The sequence below is a fragment of the Notolepis coatsorum genome (genome assembly GCF_963971535.1).
Source record: "Notolepis coatsorum genome assembly, chromosome: 10".
Classification (NCBI taxonomy): Eukaryota; Metazoa; Chordata; class Actinopteri; order Aulopiformes; family Paralepididae; genus Notolepis; species Notolepis coatsorum.
The window spans coordinates 35,233,728-35,257,879 of NC_140174.1; the positions used below are offsets into that span (position 1 = coordinate 35,233,728).

The 24,152-nt window shown below is 42.3% G+C and overlaps 1 protein-coding gene across 2 annotated transcripts; it reads left to right on the forward strand.

The window, feature by feature from the left end:
* Positions 1-146: 146 nt before the first annotated feature.
* samd8 (sterile alpha motif domain containing 8) lies at positions 147-24,080 on the forward strand. 2 transcript variants are annotated; one of them, XM_084323914.1, is made up of 6 exons: positions 147-312; positions 1,211-1,789; positions 5,161-5,256; positions 14,547-14,664; positions 18,655-18,805; positions 20,511-24,080. In XM_084323914.1, exons 2-6 carry the CDS (start codon positions 1,233-1,235, stop codon positions 20,813-20,815), a joined length of 1,227 nt encoding a protein of 408 aa, XP_084180040.1. In that variant the 5' UTR covers positions 147-312; positions 1,211-1,232; the 3' UTR covers positions 20,816-24,080. The 2 variants fall into 2 exon arrangements, with proteins under 2 accessions (XP_084180040.1, XP_084180041.1); XM_084323915.1 differs by having other exon boundaries at positions 1,218-1,789.
* The last annotated feature ends 72 nt before the right edge of the window (positions 24,081-24,152 follow it).

The following is a 24,152-nucleotide window of genomic DNA, read 5'->3' on the forward strand; positions in this document are numbered from 1 at the left end:
TATTGCAGCAGATAACCACGTTGCAACACATAGTTTTGACCAGTAAGCGCCGCTGTTTGCTTGGCTGGTGTTAGTGACGACAAGACCAATGTGACCAAATTCATTTTGCGCAGCTCTTCTGGAATTTACGACGGTGTGTTGTCAACATTGATGCTAACCGGCGGCGATGCCGAGGCGAAATGATTACCCGTAAACCTTAATGGTTGCAGAAAATGTCGATCGGCTTTTGTCAGACGGACTCGTGTGAAATGCCATATAGTTAGCTAGTCAAATAGCTCACCTCATTAACGTCTGTTCTGCATCTGAATTCCGGTGAGTCCCCCCACCCGATCCACATTGAATAGGCTAGCGAGTAGCTAAGCTAGCGAGCATGCTAACGTTAGCCATCTGACGCTATGAGCCGTTAAGGAGTGTCTGCTTATGAGCTTGCATGCACTGATCAGGGATGGGCTGGAGGCTGGAATGCTGTCAAACCCTGTTTTTGTCTGGCTCTGTGTTTGACACAACAAGATAACCAGAACCTTTTCACCCGATGCATCGGCTTGTTAATTAAGAGGAAAATGTCATCAACACACTAATGGCAGTGGTTGTCTCTCTGTCAGGAAAGAACTAAGCTGCTATTGTGAATGTCATCATGTCAGGGGGATTCTAAAGTTGAGCACCGATGAGCCCAGATGGTGCTTAGTTAGGTCATTGACCCGGAGTTGCCTACTGTATGTGTCAAGTGTGGGATATTGTTGGCTTGTAATCAGGCGTGCGGTTCGGACTAGACAAGACATTTATTATCCATGACTCAACCCAGAGCCTGTCTTCATTGGGCTGGTGGCCTAAAGACTCCCTCGCTCCCTCCTCACCTACATAACGGTTTCATCAAGACCAGAGGGCGTGGTGTTTATTGTGCAAACTTCTCTTGCACACATTCTGTTGCTATTGACAAGTTTGCTTAAAAGCCTTAAACGTCTCAAGCCTGACTGGGTAAGGAAGACTTTTCTTAAAATCTCTCTGACAAAATGTGAGCAAGCTTGCTTTAATTTAATGGCATGGAACCAGTATTGGCGATTTGGTGGAATTAATTTGTGTCCCTTCCTAGTACTTACTTCTCTATTGCTTTTTTTTTGGTCAGCAAGTCAGATTCACACCGAGAGTGTCTAAAAATCACATGACATTTCGAAAGACTTAAATGTTTTTTTAATTTGAATTTTCTTCTCAGCTTTCAGATTAGAAGGGAGGAGATGACCCACCTGAGTGTCCACCGCTGGACCACCAAACACGTGGCCAAGTGGCTGAAGGATGAGGGCTTCTGCGACTATGTGGACCTCCTCTGCAACAGGCACCGGCTGGACGGCAGCAGCCTGCTGACCCTCAGCGAGTACGACCTCCGCTCTCCACCCCTGGAGCTCAAGGTGCTGGGCGACATCAAGCGGCTGATGGTGTCGATCCGCAAGCTCCAAAAGCAGAACCTTGACCTGCTGGAGGAGCTGGGCCTCCCCTTTGATGGACAGTCTCCCACGGGCTCCGGGGGTAATCTGGACTGGCTGTGTAATGGCGAGCCGGGCAGAGACTGCGATAACGCAGACACGGCGCCGGTCGGGGAGGAGTACCACCAGTACACCAACGGGAAGTACAAGCAGCAGACGAGGCGTCTGGATCCGGAGTACTGGAAGACGGCGCTCAGCTCTGTCTACGTCATGTTCGTGTTTGGCTTCACTTCCTTCGTCATGGTCATCGTGCACGAGAGGGTCCCCGACATGCGCACCTACCCTCCCCTGCCAGACATCTTCCTGGACAGGTGGGTTACAAAATTACTGTTCTTCTCATGTGCTATAAAGTGACATAAAAGCCTGATTTCTATTCCCTACAGTATTCACTCACTAGGCTAGTGGTTTCAACCTTTTGCATGTCAACGACCCTCGCATCGATACACATTGACATTTTACAATTTACACTTACTGTATATTTCTGTATATTTTGACTGTATATTTTAGAATGTATATATACATATTAGAATGTATATCCCGGACTGTATTTTATTCTTTATTCTTATTTTTATTCTTATTTGTGACTTTTGTTTTTGACTACCTAAATGTTTACTGTGAGCGAGCTGTAGTGCGGAATTTCCCTTGGGATAAATAATAAAGTATTTCTATTCTATTCTATTCTATTAGTGCCGCGGAGCATCTGAGGAGATATTTGCTGTTAGATATTGAAACCTAGGATTACAGTAGTCACTCCTATCCTCTCATTGGGCTTAGCTTCTAGTGAGTGAAATAGCTACATTTTAAACTATTCCCCAGGAACCACCTCAAGGACTCCTGGGGGGGGGGTCCCCAGACCCCTCGTTGAGAACCACACTGCACTAGGCAAATCCGGAGATCAGGCAGCCTTGGCTCGGAAAGAACCACAAAAGTGTTGCCTTCCTGGCAACATGAAGTGAGCTCTTGAATAGCGAGGTGAAATGAAACACGATGGTCCAGCATCTCAATGTGAGTGCTCCGGGCCCCGGGGCGAGACGCCACTTGCTCTGCATCTTTAATCAGCTGTTAAGGAATATCAGACCAGATGGACGTTGTGATTGCTCTGCTTTCTAATATTCTATTATTATCCTCACATATAATTTCCCCAAATCGACTAACCTTAAACTCATTCAGAGCCACGCCCATATGACCAAATTAGGGCTTGTAGGCCAGTGCTGTAGTCAATGGGAGGACGCTCAGGACGGGGATATTTGCGAACACTTAAACTATATCTTAAATTATGGCTATGGGTCTAATACACCCGTCACTTATCAATGACTTGCTTGCAATGGTAGGATGGACCTCTCTGTACGTACGGAGGAAATCCCACATGTTTGTTTTTATATATAAGGCCATCCTAGGGAAGCTTCCCCTATATCTTTCCAACCTAATTAGCTTTGCCTCTAGCAGCTACCATACCAGGTCCACAAGATGGCTACTTTTAAAAAACCCGAGAATAAACACTGAACTAAGAAGAACAGCTTTTTCAAGCTTCGCACCTTGGGCATGGAATGGGCTACAGGACCATATCCACTTAGATACCCTGGTCTCTCTCTGCAAATTTAAATCTGTATTACATAACTTCCTACAAGAAGAATGTCGGGGTCCCAACTGAAAAACTGCAAAATTACTGTATTACCCTGTATTTTACTGTTGTACACTTTTACTATTATGTAGACTATTCTGTTTTGTGTTTTTGTGTTTACATGTGATGTATTGTATCTTGTATACATGCACTTTTATTATGTTCTTGTGTGATGTATCACACATTTGATTGCTGTCTGATATATTGCAAATGCAAATGTTATTGCTGTCATCTTGGCCAGGTCTCCCTTGCAAAAGAGATATTGTATCTCAATGGGACTTCCTGGTTAAATAAAGGTAAAATAAAGAAATACACCCGTCGCTTATCAATGACTTGCTTGCAGTCAACATGTACGAAACGGATTGTTTTTTCATCTGTACATTTCCGTTGTATGCCGTTTTGAATGAACAAGTATAGTTTTGGAGATTTCTAGTAATTCCAGAGAAAGACACGATAATAGCCCTTTAGTGGAATACATAAAACACGTCATTTTTGCTGATTTATGAATAGTTTTCAAATAAACGCTAGATTATCGATAGTATATGTATGTGTCCTCATGTACGAAGAGAAGCGGGGTCTGAAAAATCGCTTCTCCGTACTTTGGTCGGCGCGAACCTCACACACACACGCTCCGATGGCGGAGAAAGGAACATCTGATTACCCCAAGATTCGTAACATAAAGGCCTTACCTCACATCTGATGTCATGCAAAAAGATTAATCCAATTCCTGATCGCCATTCCAAATATTGATCGCGTTTATTGATCCAACGTTATATATCCAAAACAGGTATATCCAACTGCTCTGAGTGTCCTCAGTCAATGCAATAGTATCCAGCTGCATGCCCGATAAGTAAAACCTGGACCGGACTTATTTTTTTGATGCACAGTCCCAGCCAATCCAATCCAATGATGTGCAATACCATCCGGGAGACGATAGGTGGCGTTTGCCCTTTGCGAGCTCAGACCCATTCCCAATGATAACGTCAGGCTGGATGGATGAAAAATTAATGGATATTGCTAATAAAAGAAATAACGATTAAAACCTGACTATACTTGTGATTGGCACGCAAGCGATGGCGAGTTAACCCGACTATCATCGTGATTGGCACGGAATGGGTTAATGGAACATGCCAACATTTTGGGAAATTAGCTTATCGTGTTATCGAGAGAGAGAGACAAGAAGATAGATACCAGTTTCCTCTCTGTGCATTCAGTAGAAAGCTATCTGGCTGCACGTTAGCCTAGCTTAGCACAATGAATGGAAGCGGACATGACCGGTTAGCCCTAGGCATTGTCCAACACCTCTCCCCAAGGCTAACAGTCATGTCCGCTTCCATTCATTGTGCTAAGCTAGGCTAACATGCAGCCACATGGCTTTCTACTGAACGCACAGAGAGGAAACTTGTATCTATTTCTTGTCTCTCTCTCGACAATAAGCTAACATTGTCCTACTTCATGTATAGGGCATGACCCTGATGTTTACGACCAGCATTGAGCCGTTCCATGAAATGTCTTGGCTCGCTGCGCGAGGCTGATTTCAGACCCATACTGTGGGGAAATGTCAAGAGGGCTGTAGGCGAGATGAGGCACTAGTGTGTGTCTGAAACCAGCTCTCCGGGCTGCCAGTGACTACAGAACTGCTCGTCTAGAGCTGACACTTCATATGTGAAAATGAGAGAAACCATTTGCCTTGTGGCTTTTACATGGATTCTAAACTGAAACTAGGAGTCATCCTTTCTGTGTCCACTGTTTTATTAATTTATTTTGGATATTGGTGCTTTATGGATGGATTGAAAGGACTCCCATTTTGTGGCAAACAAGATCTATTTAACCTGCACATTGGCCCATTTGATAATTGATATAAATTGTAATGAGTTGTGATTAAACAAAAAAAGATATATACCATAGAAAAATTATATAAGACTGTTTTGGTTTTATTCACCAATTAAACATTGGTGTTTAATGTCAGCGGTGGTAATTAGCATATATATTGCTTGCACTATGCAAACGTTTTCTTACCTTGATTTGAGAAGATTTGGGTAATGCTTTTCTTCTCCACAGTGTGCCTAGGATACCATGGGCGTTTGCCATGGCCGAGGCGTGCGGAGTCATCCTCTGCAACATCTGGATCATGGTCCTATTGCTGCATAAACACAGGTACAGTAAACAGTTTCCCAATATCGATTGACAGGGACATTTACCAACACACTTTTCTCGCTCTCTCGCTCTCTCTCTGTGTATTACAGACACAGATAGCCTTGAAGCTGTACACACACATAGCCTTCTGTCTATTGTGGGATATTGTGGATATCCTGAAGAAGAAGGTTCTCAGTCAACCGAGGTTCAGTTAATAACAAGGTTTATTAACTGGACAGATAGAAACATACATAGTACATAGAGAGAATGGCTGAGGCTGGCGCCCCAGGTGATCAGCTGAATGACCCAGGTAGCGACCAGGATTGCTGTCGGGAGGAGCCTTATATAGTTAAAAGGGGGGGATGTGGTCCCATTTGATAGGTCAAATGGGTGGGGGGGGGGGACACAGGATAGGGGAGAAAGGGGAGGGGAATGTCTTTACATGAGGGAGTTGGGGAATCATTATATTATTCCACACTATGTTATCCTCTTATAGTCTGTACATCATATCTATAATATCATATCATATCATGCATGTCAATGCTCCACTTATTTGATCTACTATAGTTTCTGAATACTTTGTTAGCTTGCTGTTCTTTAGAGAACTAGGCTATAGTTTACTTACTTACTTAGGCCTTTTTATTCCTTTCGCAACATAGGCCATTGATGAAAAGTTTCCACCCCGTCTGTCTTGCGCCATCCTCTCCAGCTGTTTCCACGTCAGTCCCCTTGTCTTGAGTTCCTGCTCAGTGTCTCTTCTCCAGGTGTTTTTGGGTCTTCCTCTGCCTCGCTTGCCTTGTGGGTTCCAGGTTAATGCCTGTTTGGTTATTGCGGTTTTGTGTCTTCGAAGTGTGTGCCCAATCCAGCTCCATTTTCTCCTGGTCAGCTGGACCTCCACTGATTCTTGCTTGGTGCATTCCCACAGCTTGATATTGGTGATTGTGTTTGGCCAGAAGATCCTGAGGATACGTCTCAGACAATGGTTGATGAAGGTCTGCAGTTTATTGTTGATGTTAGTGGTGGTTTTCCAGGTTTCAGAGCCATATAGCAGAATGGATTTGACATTGGAGTTGAAGATTTTGAGCTTGGTGTTGAGTTTGATGTTTCGGGTTTTCCATATCTTGTTTAACATGTTGAATGTTGCTCTTGCTTTTCCTATTCTTGCCCTTACGTCTTCCTCAGTCCCGCCATCAACAGCTATAACACTACCCAAGTATGTGAATTTGTCAACCTCTTCCAGTGTCTGGCCCCCGATGGTTATGGGGTTTGTGCTTTTATTATTGACTCTGATTACTTGAGTTTTGTGTCCATTTATTTTGAGCCCAAGTCCAGCTGCAGTTGTTTCTAGCAGCTGGGTTTTGTCTTGCATCTGTTGATGGTTGTGTGAGAGTAGTGCGATGTCATCCGCAAAGTCCAGGTCTTCGAGGTGCTCCGTTAGACTCCACTGGATGCCAGTCTTTTTATTGGTTGTGGTTTGCCTCATGATCCAGTCGATGCATAGGAGGAAGAGGAAGGGGGAAAGTAGGCAGCCCTGTTTCACGCCGGTGAGCACTTTGAAGTGTTCTTGTGCACATCCGTTATGTAACACTTGGCATTTCATGTCCTGATACATGTTCTTGATTATGCTGATGTATTTTTTAGGGATTCCATAGTGTGCCATGAGTTTCCAAAGCAGCTCGCGGTCTACACTATCGAATGCCTTTTCAAAATCTATGAAATTGACATAGACAGGTGCGTGCCATTCTATGGATTGCTCGATGATGATCCTGAGGGTGGCAATTTGGTCAGTGCACGATCTACCGTTCCTGAAACCGGCTTGGTTTTCTCTCAGTTCATCATCGACCCCTTTTTGCAGTCTGTCCAAGATAATGCGGTTGAAAACTTTGCCTGGTGTTGAGAGCAACATAATCCCACGATAGTTGTTGCAGTTCTTAAGGTCTCCTTTCTTGTGTATAATAGCAATGAGCCCGTCCTTCCAGTCTGTTGGTACATTTCCTTCTTTCTCCCAGATCCTTTTGATCAGCTGGTGTAGCATGGTGGCTGAGGTTTCAACATCTGCCTTTAAAGCTTCTGCTGGAATGTCATCTGGCCCTGCTGCCTTGTCACATCGCAATGCATTGATAGCCTTTTTCACCTCATATCTTGTTGGGGGGGCACAGTTCATCTCCAGCATGTGTGCAGCTGGCGGAATCTCCACCTCTTGGACAGGGAGCTCTGTTGAGGAGCTCCCTAAAGTGCTCAGTCCACCTTTGGTGTTGTTCTTCCTTGGTGGTGAGCAGCCGTCCTTGTTTGTCACGGATTTGTGTGTTTGTCTGTCTAAACCTCCCGGTTAGTTTCTTGGTGGTCAGGTAGAGTTCCTTGAGGTTATTCTTTCCCGCTGCTTCCTCTGCTTCTTGCGCCAAGTCTTCTATGTATTTCTGTTTGTCGCGTTTGATGCTTTTCTTCACCTCCTTGTTTGCTACTTCGTAGTCTCTGTGAGCTGCTCCCTTTTTTGCTCGAGTTTTGCGTTTGTTTATTGTGTCTTTTTTTGCCCTCTCCTCTATTCTTTTCAGTGTTTCAGTGGATATCCAGGGTTTGTTGCTTGTTTTCTTTCTCCCTACCACTTCTAGGCATGTCTCCTTCCATACGGTTTTCAGGTTGTTCCAGTGCTCTTCCACTGGTTTTTGAGCTTGTTCTTGCAGGGCTTGGTTATATGCTATAGTTTGGCTATATACTATTGCTGTAAGCTAGGTCTCTCTCCGTGTTGCAACATGTCATTCTGTCAGTAAACCATCCTTAATCAAAGACTCTGTTTGTTGTCCGCCTCTGAATAATCTGGTCAAATGATTCAATTTATATCACAATAAATGGTATGCAGACCATGTTAAATAATCGAGTTGCTGTTCACTAAACCACTAAACTACATGGAAATGTAAAGTGTGGCATCAAACCCGAAACCCTTGGATTGTGGATTCCACAACATCATAATTCTGATGTTGTTATCTCACAGCCGGCAGCGAAGTACGCTAGCTTCGAAGTTCAATCTTTTGAACTAAACTTGTCATCCGTCGTGTTCTGCACCGTCATATACCGCCCGCCTAAATACAACAAGGACTTTTTAAACGACTTCATGGACTTCCTCTCCGGATTGATGGTGAGATACGATTACATTCTCCTATGCAGCGATTTTAATATCCATGTGTGTTGCGAATCACATCCCCTGTCGCGAGATTTCCTAAATCTCATTGACTCTTTCAACCTCACCCAATCTGTCACAGCACCAACGCATGAAAAAGGACACACACTTGATCTCGTTCTGTCATTTGGACTATCTGTCAATATAATTGATATATGTGCTGCTGCTTTTTCTGACCACTCACCTATTGTTTTCTCCACTAAAATCCCCTGCTCTGCTATTTCCCCTCATGTACCTACAAAAAAATCCTGCACGTTTACCTTTGACACTGCTGCCAACTTTTCTGATGCCTTCTCCAGCTCCCCAATCTGTGTCTTAAATGCAAACAGTGTCCCAAATATCGATGACTATCTCGCCATGTTCAACGAGTCATGCACCGATATTTTAAATACTGTAGCACCTTTTAAAACTAAACGCATAAAACCCCTCCCCACACCCTGGCTAAATGAATCCACACGTACTCTTAGATGTGCATGTAGACGTGCCGAGAGGAAGTGGAGGAAGGACAGGTTGCATGTCTCCCTCCAAATCCTACACAGCGCTCTGTCCATCTACCAAGCGGCTGTCAAAATTGCAAAAACAACTTACATTTCCAACAAATTCCAATAAACCCCAGGCCTTGTTCAAAGTCCTAAACTCCCTCATCAACCCCTGTGCCACTCCCTCTGTCGTACCTTCATTAGCTCTATTGTGAAGGCTTCCAACACTTCATCAGCAAAGTCTCTGCCCTCAGATCTCTGTCCCCCTTGCCCCCCCCACCCCCTCTTCTCCCAACTCACCCACTGCTTGCTGTTTTTGACCAGTTTGCCCCGGTCTCCCTCTCCTCCCTTTCCGATGCCATTAAACACCTGCGACCAACAAATTGCCCCTCAGACGCACTCCCCTCGCGCATCCTAAAGGAAGTACCTGACCCTGTCCTCCTCGCATTATTACCTCTACTAAATGCCTGCCTCAGCACTGGATGTGTCCCGGCTGCTTTCAAGCATGCTGTGGTCCAGCCCCGGATAAAGAAGCCCAACCTCGATCCCTCTGTCTTTGCCAATTTTAGACCCATCTCACAATTACCATTTTTATCAAAAATCCTGGAGCGCATAGTCTACATACAGCTACAATCATTCCTTGAACACAACAACATCCATGATAAATTCCAATCTGGCTTTAAACCACGACACAGCACTGAAACGGCCCTCCTCCGTGTCTTAAATGACCTGATTTCAGCTGCTGATGCAGGCAACCCATCCCTACTACTACTCCTTGACCTCACAGTCGCCTTTGATATGGTAGATCACCACATCCTTTTAGCTTGCCTCGAGCATTACGTAGGCCTTAGGGGCCCTGTCTTAGACTGGTTCCGGTCCTACCTAAGCAATAGGACTTTCTCTGTCCAACTTGGTGACTTCACTTCCTCTGTGGCCCCCCTCACCTGCGGGGTGCCCTAAGGCTCGATATTGGGTCCCACCCTCTTCCTCTTATATATACTCCCCCTAGGCCAGATCTTGGCAAAACAACATCTCATTCCATTGCTTCGCCGATGACGTGCAGGTCTACCTCCCCTTAAAACCCACCCAAGGGAAAACATCAATAAAACCACTACTTGACTGTCTGGCAGAAATCAAGTGCTGGATGTCTGAAAACTCCCTGACAATCTGACATTAAACAAAGGGAAAACCGAGGTCATTGTTTTTAATAGTGCCCCCCCCCGGCCCCCCTCATTGACGCACTTGGTCCCCTGGGTCCAAACCTCTCCACCTCTGTCAGGAACCTCAGGGTCATCTTCGACAGCTATTTTAAATTTGATAAACAGGTCAGCGCTGTAGTCAAAAACAGTTTTTACCACCTCAGACTCTTGGCGAAGACAAAGGCATACCTCTCCCAAAGTAACCTAGAGACGGTCATACATGCCTTTGTCACCACTTGTCTCGACTACTGCAATGCCCTCTACACAGGCATCGACAAATACTGTGTACATTTTTATTTTAATTTTTTTTAATGCAGTCAGGCCACTGAACTTAGAATCAGGCCAGGCCAATAGTTAGATAACCTAGGTGGGGAACAACCAGGAGATCACTGCAACCCACACAAGTTGGAGAACTGTCTCTCTCTATCTCTCTTGCTCACACACACACACACACACACACACACACACACACACACACACACACACACACACACACACACACACACACACAGAGACACACAGACACACAGACACACAGACACACACACATACAAAGGGAGCCGCATGTGATTGGTGGAGGCGGGACCCTTACAAAAAACTAAAAATCCATCAAAATCAGTACTGTTGCTAATCATACATAGCTAGCCTGTTTTTTAACAATAATTTGTGATGCCATCATAAACACTGGCATTTAAAGGGTACAAATAAAAAAAATGCCTACACCAGAATGCAGGAAATGAAGTCTTTGTAACAATGTCCTGGTGGGGACCCCCAGACCCCCGCTTAAAAAATGACTGGGGCTATATTTCGCACTATATTTCCTGGCCTGAATGATTTCCCCAGTCCGGCCCTGGTTAAAAGCCTCCAATGCTTATTAGTGTGTGTGCGTTTGAACGTTTGCATGTTTCAACCATACATTTCCGTTTATAAAAAATAATAATAATAATAATTAATAAAAAAAAAATTTAACCTCCTATAATAGTGGGGGTTGTGCCAAGTATCGATTTTTTATTATTCATAAAAACAAATATTTTTATATTTTTTATAAAAAAAAATTGTATAAGGAAGTTGCATTGTTCATTTCAATACCTGTAATAGTACAGTAGTCCACACACATGCATGTGCATTCAGTTAAGTTGGAATATGACTGTAATACAAACAGTTCAGTTTGTCAGGTACATGCAACACAGATTACAGTGTTTACATCTGTCTGCTTAACACTTGGCCGCCCAACCACGAGTTAACTCGGGTTTCGGTGCCATGCGTTGAGGACCAGAGCCACGAGTTAACTCGTGGCAAGTTGTTATTGTTTTATTCCATATTAATAAACGGATCAAGATCCCCGATCGAATCTGCAGATTTACCCACCTCTGTGAAATCGGCGACATGCAATACCGGCCAGATCCTCTTAGGGGCGCCATCGCTCCACTGCAGTATCATTGTGGGCGAGTGGATTATTATTTTTTCTTTACAGTCTATGGGCATTTCATTTTAGCCTGATCCCAAGCGAACAGCATGCACCGTTGATCACGGTTTGAAGCGCAGATTTCAGCCTGGAATAATGGGATTTATGATCAGCCAATGGACATATCGATCTACCAGATGCCGATGAATAATGGGGAAATGCTGCCGGCGATCACATGGGCTGACGGTAGGACCCTCTTCACCCAAATTACAGCCGGATCAGACATTGTTGTAAAACGCAAGCAATCGACCAGTGGCTACTTGCACGGACACTCTATTGCTAATCAATAATACTAATCGGCGTCCCCCGCCGCCCCCATTTCATCCATAGATGCTCTGTAATAGTCCGGATGATAAGCAGTTTGTTTTATTTCATTCGAATATATACAACAGAAATGCCGTTCGATATAACGTTAGTAGCCTTTAGCCCTATATCTAGCTTCCCAGAAAATATTTGAGACGAAAAGTGCGATAAACCTTATATTCACAACGCTATAAAATGACAACCAACCGATGGATTTTTTTTCTTTAAGCCATTATGAAGGCACGGTTTATGCACTCAAGTGACAATGAGAATGGACAGATAGCAATACTATAAAGTATAGATATAGCTCTCCAAAAGTACATCGGTTTGTTTACAAAGCTTTGTCCTCCAGCCACATATTAGACGGCGACGGCCGTCGGCCGGTCCTCAATGTGTTAAGAAAATACCATGTTCTGCAATAAAAATGATTGAAGTGAGATGAACAGACTGAACTTTATTTTATTAGATAAAACATGTTGACAAAGTTTTACTTTGCAGTTGAAAAAGATAATAAACTTAATTTGAAAAAATAAAAAAATAGCAAAATATCGCGATATATTTAATATCGTGATACTATTGTGACGCAAGTATCGTGATAGTATCGTATCGTGAGGTCTCTGGCGATTCCCACCCCTACTATCTACAGTAGGAATTTCCTTCACTTCAAATGAGGGCTGTGTAGACTCAACCACGTACAATTATGTAGAATACGGTAAGCACGCCATTTAGTCAGAATCAACCAAAGAATCAACTTCATTGTCACGTCCCCCTATCCTTTTTCAGTATTAGAGATTATATAAATGTTTTGTTTCCTGGCTCCTCTGCCTAGCAGCAGCGTCAACACAAAGTATTACAAAAGAAGCAGTAAAAACAGTATAAGATTTAAAGAAAGCAATCTGGCTGCATGTTAGCCTAGCTTAGCACAACGAATGGAAGCGGACAGTGCCGGTTAACCTTCGGGAGAGGTGTTAGTTGGACAATGCCTAGGCTAACCGACACTGTCCGCTTCCATTCATTGTGCTAAATTAGGCTAACATGCAGCCAGATAGCTTTCTACTGAACGCACAGAGAGGAAACTGGTATCTATCTTCTTGTCTCTCTCTGGAGAAGACGGTAAGCTAATCCCAAAATGTTGGCGTGTTCCTTTTAAAGGATTTGCAGCATAGCAATGACCAAAAAAAAGAATAGCATCTATTTACAATACAAGTGTAGTGTGTGCAAATCAGTAGGAGAGATGGCGATACAATAGCACAGTACGGTAGTGGTTCAGTCTATGCTGTTCTCATGCCGTCGGGCCGTGTAAACTCAACCATTAAATTCCAATACTTATTACTAGGGATGCTCTATTGGCTTTTTTACCGATATTGTCCAACTCTTAATTTCCGATACCGATATATGCAGGGTTCCCCCCCAAAAAACTGAATAATTTCAGGTAATTAACATTACATCTTGTCATGGAATTAACACAACATTATGCATACTTTTGACAATAAATAAAATCAGAAATTGTTCTTACTTGCTTGCCTGGGTAAATAAAGGTGAAATAAATGTAAAAAAAAAAAAAAAAATCTTTTAATACAGATAATTTCCGATATCACATTTTAATGCCATTATCGGCCGATAATATCGGACATCCCTACTTATTACACATAATGGCACGGGTGTCAGCGGTGACCTAAAGGTTGGAGAAGCAGGCTTGTGACCGGGAGGTCGCTGGTACAATATCATGGGCAGGGACAGTGGTGCAGTCGCGGTCACACCCGGTTACACGCCGTGTTACCAGATCACTGAGGCAGAAGTACGCGCGATCGCGCACGGATGTGTACTCGCGTGTACGCGCACACAAAAATGCGCTGTATCCATTCATTGTGACTAAGTACCCGGTCACCATTTTACATAACAAAAAGCGCAGGTAGACTAAGTGTCTGGGTGTTGGCTATCTGAATGCATCTCCCCCTTCATTCTGTGTGACACAGGCAGTGGAGGTGAATACTAATGTGGCTCGGAATTCGTGATGGGGGTCTACCTGCTTATGATATTGAATCAAGCGTCTGTGCTGCACGCCAGCTTTCCACACGCACATTCACACAAATAGAGAGCAAGAAGAGCTTGTATGATAGAAAGATTGCACTTGCGTATATGCGCTTGTGTGTGTGTGTGTGTGCGTGTGTGTGTGCGTGCGTGTGTGTATAAATCAGTTCTGTGCGCATGCACGTACCCGCGCGCGTGCACGTGGCGTGTTACCAGTTCCCATATTAGGACTGCACCACTGGGCAGGGAAGTTAATGAATAACTCTCTCCCCACTCTCAATACCAACCGCTGAGGTGCCCTTGAGCAAGTTAACCTCCAACTGCTCCAGTGGAGTTGCACAGTGGCCAACAGTGTCAGACTTGTCAACACAGTGCTGGACAGTTCCCAGGTGTGAGTGTGTAACTGTGCGAGTGTGAAGCAGGGACGTTGCTGAAAAAGAACATTTGTCCCTGGGATAAATAAAATAAGGGTAAATAAAATAAGGGTATGTGCTTGATTCGACCCAACGCATCATCAGATCAAACACAAAAACCTAAACAAACACAGTAGTACCACATTGTCATCTTTTGCCTAGAGGCCGCTGTTTGACGATAGTTGCAGATTCTACCCTTTTTAATGGAAGAACATTTAAAGTGTGGACTGTCTTCTTCACGCTCAGGTCCATCCTCTTGCGTCGCCTCTGCAGCCTGATGGGGACGGTGTTCATGCTGCGCTGCATCACCATGTTCGTCACCTCGCTGTCTGTGCCGGGACACCACCTGCAGTGTTCAGGAAAGGTACCGTCAGACAGTCCTACTCACTCGCATTGTAAAGGAACGCGCCGACGTTATGGGCTTTGTCTTTTCCAGAGTCGGACAAGAAGATAGATACCAGTTGCCTCTCTGTGCGTTCAGTAGAAAGCTATCTGGCTCCAAGCTAACCTAGCTTAGCACAAATGAATGGAATTGGATATGGACCGCTAGCCTAGCATAAACCTCCAGGAGAGGTGTTTTTGGCCATCAGCTAGTGGTCCGCACAGAGAGGAAATTGGTATGGAGATTCTGGAGAAGACGGTAAGCGCATTTCCCATAATGTTGGCGTGTTCCTTTAACCTGTTATGCCCTAGCCATATTTTCAGAAAGTTTGCCTAAAAGTACATACCCAAGTAAATGGAAGATTGCTCCACTTCTAAGGGTCATTTGCATATTCTTGGTATCTAGGGACATCTATGGACCTCAGGGAGTGTAGTCCCGGTGTCAGGAATATTGTGTCTGTTAGTAACTGTTACTAGTATGCTTGAGTAAATTGTAATGAACCAAAGGAGAATATAAATGATTATTATTACAGTATTTTGTTTTTCTTTTCATCTTTGACTGCGAATAACACCATGCTAACATAAAGAATAGCCACTGAGCTCATTCAGCACCTTCTTGAGATCAAGTGTACTAAAAATCTAAGCAAATGAACAAACGGTAGATTATTTACAGGGTTTTTTGTAGATGCAGTACTGAATCTTGCCATCCAGACACATGCTATTTGAAATATGAATATAGAATATGGAATATCAGTCGTATAAATTACCTTATTATGGCCAAGTCATAGATCTATGGATCGGCCCAAATCTCCTCTTTCCAATGGCTGAGTTAATCTGGATTTAGTACCACCAGGCGCCCGTTACAGGGCAGCAAAGAACGTGAATGAAATCTACTTACTTTTGTGTAATGTCCATAGCTCCGCCATTTTCTAGCTCATTGCGACACGTTTTTCCCCCCTAGATGTTCACAGAAAGGTAAAGAAACAATATACGTTGTATTTTATGGCAATAACATTGAGGTTTGTTCGACCCGTGAGATACATCCATCGAAAGCCCTGGGTCTCCTCTTTCTTAGGACTACAACGAATTCACGAGTGCTTCTTCTCTCGTCTAAATCGTCTGTTTTCTGGTGCAATGCGCATAGATTTTTATAAGCTCATATTTCGCTAATAACACTTAAAGTCATTGGTTAACAAACGTAGTGCTGAAAATATACACTTTGACTGCTGTTTAGATAGGGTTAGGGTCTTTACTCTTGGCTACATTTGAAAAAGAACGCAAAATCACTTAATACGAACTGTATTCATCTATTTGTGACGTGAAATAAATCTCGGCCCGCCGGGCTGATCAGGCTTAAGATGTTAAACATTGGATTTCATACTAGAATTATTACAAGAAGAGGATGGGTCAGTTTGAAAATGGCTCCCCCCGTTGTATTGATCTGTTATCTACTGGGAGCCACATCGCATTTGTAATAGTGGTGTCGTCTCCCGGACGCCGCTGAATAACTTGGGTGTGAGAATGTCTGGATCTGTGAGCCGTCCTCCTTCTCATTCTAAATTCTTATATATATAGGGCTGTCAAAGTTAATGCTTTAACTTTGGAGATTAATTTAAATTATTTAAAGCGTTAAAAAAAATGTATCTAGATTAATCTATGGAGTGAAAAATGTTCAACGTTCTGAACTTTCAACAGTATCTTTGCTTGTTCTTTTTTTGCATGCACCTTTTTGAAAATCATCTGACATGAAGATGGAACACATTTTCCTCTTGACTGACGTTGATGGAAAAATATGTAGAGCCCAGTGGTGGAAGAAGCACGCAGTTCCTTTACTTAAGTAAAGGTAGAATAGTACTCTGGTAAATGTCAAAATTCTACTTATTCTTAAGTGTTTGCTATTTAATGTACTCAAGTATCAAAAGTAAAAATACTCATTCTACACTATGTTTGTGTATTCCATAGGGCTGACCTTTTTTGGAATTTGAAGCTTCGGGGCCGAGATTCTATTTTAATTCGAAGCTCCGAGAGAGAAAAAAAAATTATAAAAAAATAAATGAACTTTTTTTTTTAAGTTGTGGGACTTGTACAGCACTTTGTTCAACTTAGTCAGTGCTGTAACGTTTAAACCTTTTTAAATCTTAGACAAACAACACTTTGCTTTCATGAAATATTGTAAGCCGTCATTTGAGGCTTTATAAAAGCAGCACAATGAACACAAATCTGTCAGTGCAGAGTCCGACCTCATCTTAAATAACAAAAAGCATTGCTTGTTGTAGAGAGGCAGAGTTGATTTTGCACAAAAAAAATATATATATAATTTTTTATTTTTTTTTATAATCGAATTTTATTTTCATATTCGAATCCCATGCCCATCGAACGAAGCTTTTCGAAGTATTTAAGACAGCCCTAGTATTCCAGTGCTTGTTCAAACCTCGAACCATTGACCTCTAAAGGTTAAAGTGGTGTGTGGTGTGAATCAGTTATGCTGCTCTAATTTCGTCTTCTTGAACTTGGGCAGGCTTTAAATTAGAAAATAGATCATCTTCGTTGTTGTTGCCATGTTTTCTATGCAAAATATTTTTCTTCAAAGTAACTAGTAACTGGTGGATTCAGATGAATGTAGTGGAATAAAAAGTACAATATTTCCTTTTTGAAATATAATGGAGTAAATGTACAAAGTTCCCTAAAAGTAAAATACTCAGGTAAAGTACAAAGTAGAAATACTTAGTTACTTTCCACCACTGGTAGAACTAATATTATTTGAGACCCCTGGATGCGTGTAGCTTTATGCCAAGCAAGCAGTGCAAAAATTTACCGTAGTGGCATGCAGTAATGCGCCTTTCATTTTCCGCCGCCCAGCGCCCAGGTCGCGCGGAAATAGGCTGTCTATTGCCATTCTCTTTGACAAACTCTAACCTTAACCAGCTCCTTAACAACGCCTAAACTTAACCGTTCTAACCTTAACCAACTCCGAAACAATGCCTAACCTTAACCTTAACCTTAACCATGCCTAACCTTAACCATAGAAATTATATTGCCATTCTCTTTGACAAACTCTAACCTTAACCAGCTCCTTAACAGCGCCTAAACTTAACCGTTCTAACCTTAACCAACTCCGAAACAATGCCTAACCTTAACCTTAACCTTAACCATGCCTAACCTTAACCGGCGAAAGAATACACGTTAAAAAAAAATCACGTTAAAAAATATTTTCGATGGGATTCGAACTCGCCAGCAAACAAGCCATAGGATCCACAGCCATGTGTCCTTGCCAATTGAGCTATTGCTAGATACTGAATAAGGGGCGGTGACTTATATATATTGAGCTCCGCTCGTGTCGGATCTCATGCGCATGCGCGGGCACCTCGCGCACGCACGCACCTGAGCGAGCACGCCGCCGCCGGTGCACGCACGGTAGCATTTGTCTGAAAAGAAGGGCGCTTTACCGCACTAGCGTGCGGTGACGAATGCGGAAGCATTTTTGCACTGCTTGCTTGGCATTAACGTACAGGCCCCCTGGATGGAGAAAAGGAGCGCTATAACTATTCCTCTTGGCCATGTCTGCAATAAATGTGACTGGAGGTCAACTATGGCCGTAGTTGTCGCCTAGCAACACGCCAAACAATACACAGACATCATCCCTTGTAAATCGCATATCTTTCTTCCCTTGCATTGAACACGCTGTTTTTGGTGGATATAGCACACACCAAATTCTAAATTAATTATTTCCCTCCTTGCTTGGCTACCCCACAAACAAACAGGAAAAAAAACTTTATAAACCGGCCAGTACAGTAGGTAAGCCGTGTTCCTGGCTCTAAAAAGGTGATACAGACCACACTTCTCTCGCTCTCTCATCATGATCCTCTTTATAGGCTGTCGACTAGTATGCATGGTGCTGTTAAAACACTCTCTCTGTCTCCCTGACAGGTCGAAGCGTTGATTGTGGCGTCTCTCTCTCTTTATCACCCTCTAGATATACGGTGACATGTGGGCCAAACTCCAGCGGGCCGTGGCCATCTGGAGCGGTTTTGGGATGACCCTGACGGGAGTCCACACGTGCGGAGATTACATGTTCAGCGGTCACACCGTGGTCCTGACCATGCTCAACTTCTTCGTCACAGAGTGTGAGTGACGTCATGGTCTCGTGCCGACCCGGTGGTGGTCGGTTATAACGCTTGGTTTATTCATGTATAGAGGACAGACTTTCCCTATTTGCCGCCCAATCTGTTATGGTGAAATTTTGTGGTGGCCAGACGGACGTGCCTTCGCTCTAGGCGGCGTGAACGGCGTTCGCTCACGTTGAAAATGTTTGAACTTGAGTGAGAAATTCGCCAGGTGTGACAGAGCAGATGGAGATATATCTTAACAATGAATATGAAATAGAATGCTATGAATTATCTGTAGATTATAGATATTGAATAGGTTACATTTAGAAATGGTGGGACAAACTCCCACCCCAGTTGGCACAGCTGAAACTCTGACAATTTTCCACCATCAACTAAAAACACATCTTCAAACAATATTTGCAGAAAAAGGAGATAAAATTCAAACAAAAAACTAACCTTACCGTCTTTTTGTGTACCTAACTATGTACCCAACTACTATGCTACTACTACTTATCAATGCTAATATGTCTATACTAATAGAATAGATAGAATAGAAATCCTTTAATAATCCAGAGGGAAATTCGGCACTACAGAATTATACTCCTATGCACTCGCAATTTACATATAACAGTTATAATTTGGAAATTTACAAAGTTAATTTCAATACAGGTCTTGTTTTTTATAAACGAGGATGACTGACATTTACCCCTCATGCGTTTTGTTTACACCATAATAAATGACATTGGGAGGATAGATTCTCCATTCAACTGGTTTTGAAAACATTGTCCCTTTGCTGCCACCCGGTGTCCCTCAATGGTACTACAGCTCTAACAAAAACCACCAGATTGCCTTAGTCATTATTGGGCAATAGTTATCTGTTCAACCAGGAAATTATGGATGTTGGGTCGTTCCAGTGAATTTCCTAGTCCTTGTCTACTAGATTAGAGTTTTAATTTGATCTAAAACTAGCTCTAATCAGAGATTAGTTCATCTAGATTTAGAATGAGTAAATCCAGATTTAAAATTAACCAGAGCTATGTTGCACAGCTCAAATGTAATCACAGTTTCATAAATGTAAGTTGAATGATTTTAAACTAATTTGAATTATTTTTTTAAATCGTGATGATGGTGATTTCTGGCACACACAAAAAAACAGCCTACTGTGCTGAGATTGTTTTTTTATTTTGTACTTTCTTACAGTTGAGTTGACCTAGCTAGCTAGCTAAAATGTACATTGTTAACGTTCCTCTGCTCTGCTGCCTGGTGTTAGCTAGCTAACTAATGTTACTTTCTGTCAACTCATGGCTTGGCAGAGAAGCTCAAATTTGTCTTCTGGGCTGACCAAACTGGGCTGAGACTGTAACCCTTGTCTTTCTCAGCGGAACTCGTTTTGCAACATCCACCTATAAAATGCAGCTATTGCAAGAGTTAAACCGCCTCAACTGTCCATTTTTAATCGCTGATCAAAGTTTAAACTGGAGTTTAAAGTTCTGGAGCAACATAATTAAGATCTAGGTTTAGAGTAAAAGCTAAACCAAGATTTAAAAGATAGTTTCACATTTAACCTTTAGTGCAACAGAATTGAAAGATAAACCATGATTTAATCCAGTTTTAAGAGTTAATCCTTGCTGGAGAATTTGAGAACTGTTAGGACCGTCTTGACTCTCTTCTCTCCTCCTTACATCGTCTCCATCGACTCCCTTTTGTTTCCCTGAAAAAACAGACACACCGAGGACCTGGCATTCCATCCACACCTTGTCCTGGGTCCTCAACCTGTTCGGCATCTTCTTCATCCTCGCCGCCCACGAACACTACTCCATCGACGTCTTCATCGCATTCTACATCACCACCAGACTCTTCCTCTACTACCACACGCTGGCCAACACCCGGGCCTACCAGCAGAGCCGCAGGGCCCGCATCTGGTTCCCCATGTTCTCCTTCTTCGAGTGCAACGTCAACGGACCCGTGCCTAATGAGTACTGCTGGCCCTTCACTTGGCCCGCCATGTTGAGGAGACTGGTGGGGTAGAGGGGGGGACATGTGGCAGCAGCAGCCAGCAGGACTGATGGAAGATTTGCTGCTTTAATAGCCTGTGCTGTGTTGTTTGCTCTTGCAAGTTGCCAATTGTGGTGATATGTGAATATGTCCATTGACATTAACTCCAGACTAGGGGAAACGACTAATGTGAGCCCATCAGTGCCATGGGTCTGACAGGGTACACTACACAGACACAGAGCCAAAACTCTCCTCTGATTCTGGGACTTAAAGCCGTTTGCGCGCTTCTTCCCCCCTGTCCGCGTATTGAAAGGGATTCGACGGAATCCCCTGAGACGGGAGTCCCGTCGGCTCCCCCGTGCTTCGCTTGAGAAGCGTGAACACAACAGGAGTCATTACATTGATTAGGTGTTTATTTTGTTTCCAAACTTCTTCTTTTATTTTTTTTAACCAGGATTTTTTATGTTATGTCAGAGGATGTACTGGAATTTTCTGAACCTCTCAACTTGGAAGTATTTGGATAACACTTGTTAGTGGTTGAAGACCAGCCACAATAACAACATTCTCAGGCGTCATGTTACCAAATCACATTCTGCAGTTATACAGTATTGAAGGATAGAAATATCTTGACTGTCTACGTTTATGTGAACACATAAATGAAGGTATTTTGTGTTATTTCCCCCCTTTTATCATTTATCTGGACTGATCTCTTTGGACCACACTAGAAGCAATACTTAAAACATTTACTGAACACTGTTGCTGATTTTCTGTATAGCAATATTAGGTTCATACTGTTGTGTAACAGATGTTGTTCCTTGATTGCCAGTGCTTTGAGTAGTGCAAAGGCTTCTGCATTCCATAAGATAGGCTACATTTGTGCTTTTTGACAGTGTTACTAAATACAGAATGAGCAAATCGTGGCTCATTGTATGAAACTACAGCACACGTTGACTTCTTTCATGTTTATTCTGTTCTTTTGTCCTGGCTTTTCTTTTAGCACAGAAGAGGGCCATTACTGAGGACATTTCTAAATCAGCCAAAAGTATGGAATGAAAAACATTGTGGTATTGTCTTAAAGATTCAGTACAATGAAAGTCTTGTTATTCAATCTCATCGCATTTAATTTTAATTTTTTTTACAGAAGATATGTTGATGTAAATGACTAGGGGTGCAACGGTACACAAAAACCACGGTACAGTACGTACCTCGGTTTTGAAGTCAAGGTTCGGTACGTGTTTTCGGTACAGTGGGGGAAAGTTTGGCTTTCCGTGTTCCACTCAGGGGTGATGTAGTGTGCAGTAACTAATTGTACTTGTAGGGCTGTCAACAAATATTCTATATTGAAATAAATAATCGACTTGTAAAAAAAGAAAATATATATATATATAATAATTATTATATTAGATTGTGAAAAAAACAGCCCCCGGTGGGCAGTTGTTAGTGGTTAACATACCGTTGTATTCGTTCGGTACACTACACAGCTGTTCGGTACGGTACGTTACAGACTGAAACGGTTCGGTAAGGATACGTGTACCTTTACACCCCTAAAAATGACCAAACATTTTAGAACTGTTGATGACTAAAGCTCTTTGATATCTATACCCCTGGATAGCAACAGAATTAAACAATTTCAGATATCCAATCTGCTTCCTCTGAAGAGATTGTATAATCTAGGCCTGCTTGATTAACCCAGTCAGCCTGTCAATTGTCAGTAGTAGGCTTAACTAGTCTACAAACAAGTAATGAAACTAGTTTGCTACAATTTAGTTAATTTTAGTGGTTCAAACTACACTGCAACTGTAGAATAGAAATCAATCACACTGGTCTCTTTGTTTACAATTGAAAGCTTCATATATTATGATAATAATAACTTAAAGATACAGTACAATGAAAATGTTGGGTAATCTTTGCAAAAATTACTCAAAATGTTAGAACTGTGTGGTTGTGAAAATTATTTTATATCTATCCCCCATTTCAGACTTCCAATCTGCTCTCTTAAATATTACATAATATGCACCGGTTACTCTTATTGGCCCATCAGTCACATCTAGCTGCTCTGATTGGACCATCAGTCAATATACCACTATGTCTGATTGGCTCATCAGTCACATCTAGCTGAGTGGTCGGTTAGTCTACTAGCACTACTACAGTGCCCTATGGTGTGGGACTGAGTTATCGCTCTGTTATAGAAGGCCTTCTGAGAGTTGGCTGTGCTCGGAGAGAGAGTGGCCCAAAACACTTATAACAATGATAACATCTGAAGCTGAAAAAATGATACTTGTGACATTAACATCCCACACTAAGCAATGTATGACTGAATTAAAACATTGTACTGGATCTTTAACATCTCTTGTCAATGAACAGAAGTACACGCCCCCTCAACATCCTGAGAGTTGGCTATGCTCAGAGAGGGTGTGCAGTGTCCACTAAAACAGTTATAACAAATCAAATAATGAAAAAAATTACACTCCTGACATTAACATTCCACAATAAGATTTTCTGACTGAATTAACATTATTCTACTGGTTCTTTAAATATTCCATTTGCCAATAATGAACCTTAGGTGTTACAGTCAAGTTTTTCGGTATAAGAAATATCCCACATCTTTAGTGTTGAATATTGTGTAACTGTGATCAGTTTGTATCATTGTAACTTAGTGTAAATGAGCAGACTTCCGTACAATTTTAACCTATCAGGATATCAATCTCTTGACACGATCTTCTGAATTCCTAGTGTTAGTTCCTCAACAGAACCCTCACATTTTTATGTATTTGTTTTTTTTGTCTTAATTTATTTAGTTTTGTAAATGTTAATAGGTATTTTTATATTTCATATTCGAGATTCTCGCAACATGCACATGGACGTAAATATGTTTACAGTTGCTCATGACTATGTATTTGTTTGAGACACGATGTGCTTTTATTAAGTAGATTGATTTCAGATTGGCCTCCGCTTAATTCACTTATGTAATTGCAACAATTACAGTTCAACTTTGAAACCACTGGAACTGCCATTCATGGTTCATGTTTTGCATTTCAATGCAAGTGATTTATTTGTATTTCTCTTCACAGTTGCCGAGTGATCCATGGCATCGAGGCTCAATACACATGTGGGCAACTTGCTGCTGACTTTGATCACGATTGCTCTTTTCTTATTGTTTTGCATTTACTTGACACTATAACACAGAGTTGTTGTAATTGATTTGGTGATAATGGTATGGTATGTTTCTGGATACGGTTTACCAGCTACTGACAGTTATGTTAGCACAACCCTCCATCCATTGTGGCATGATGCTGGTGTTGTGTTGAAAATGCTCTTGCATAGCCACATTGATAGATTTACATGGCTCACTAACATCATTAAACAGTTG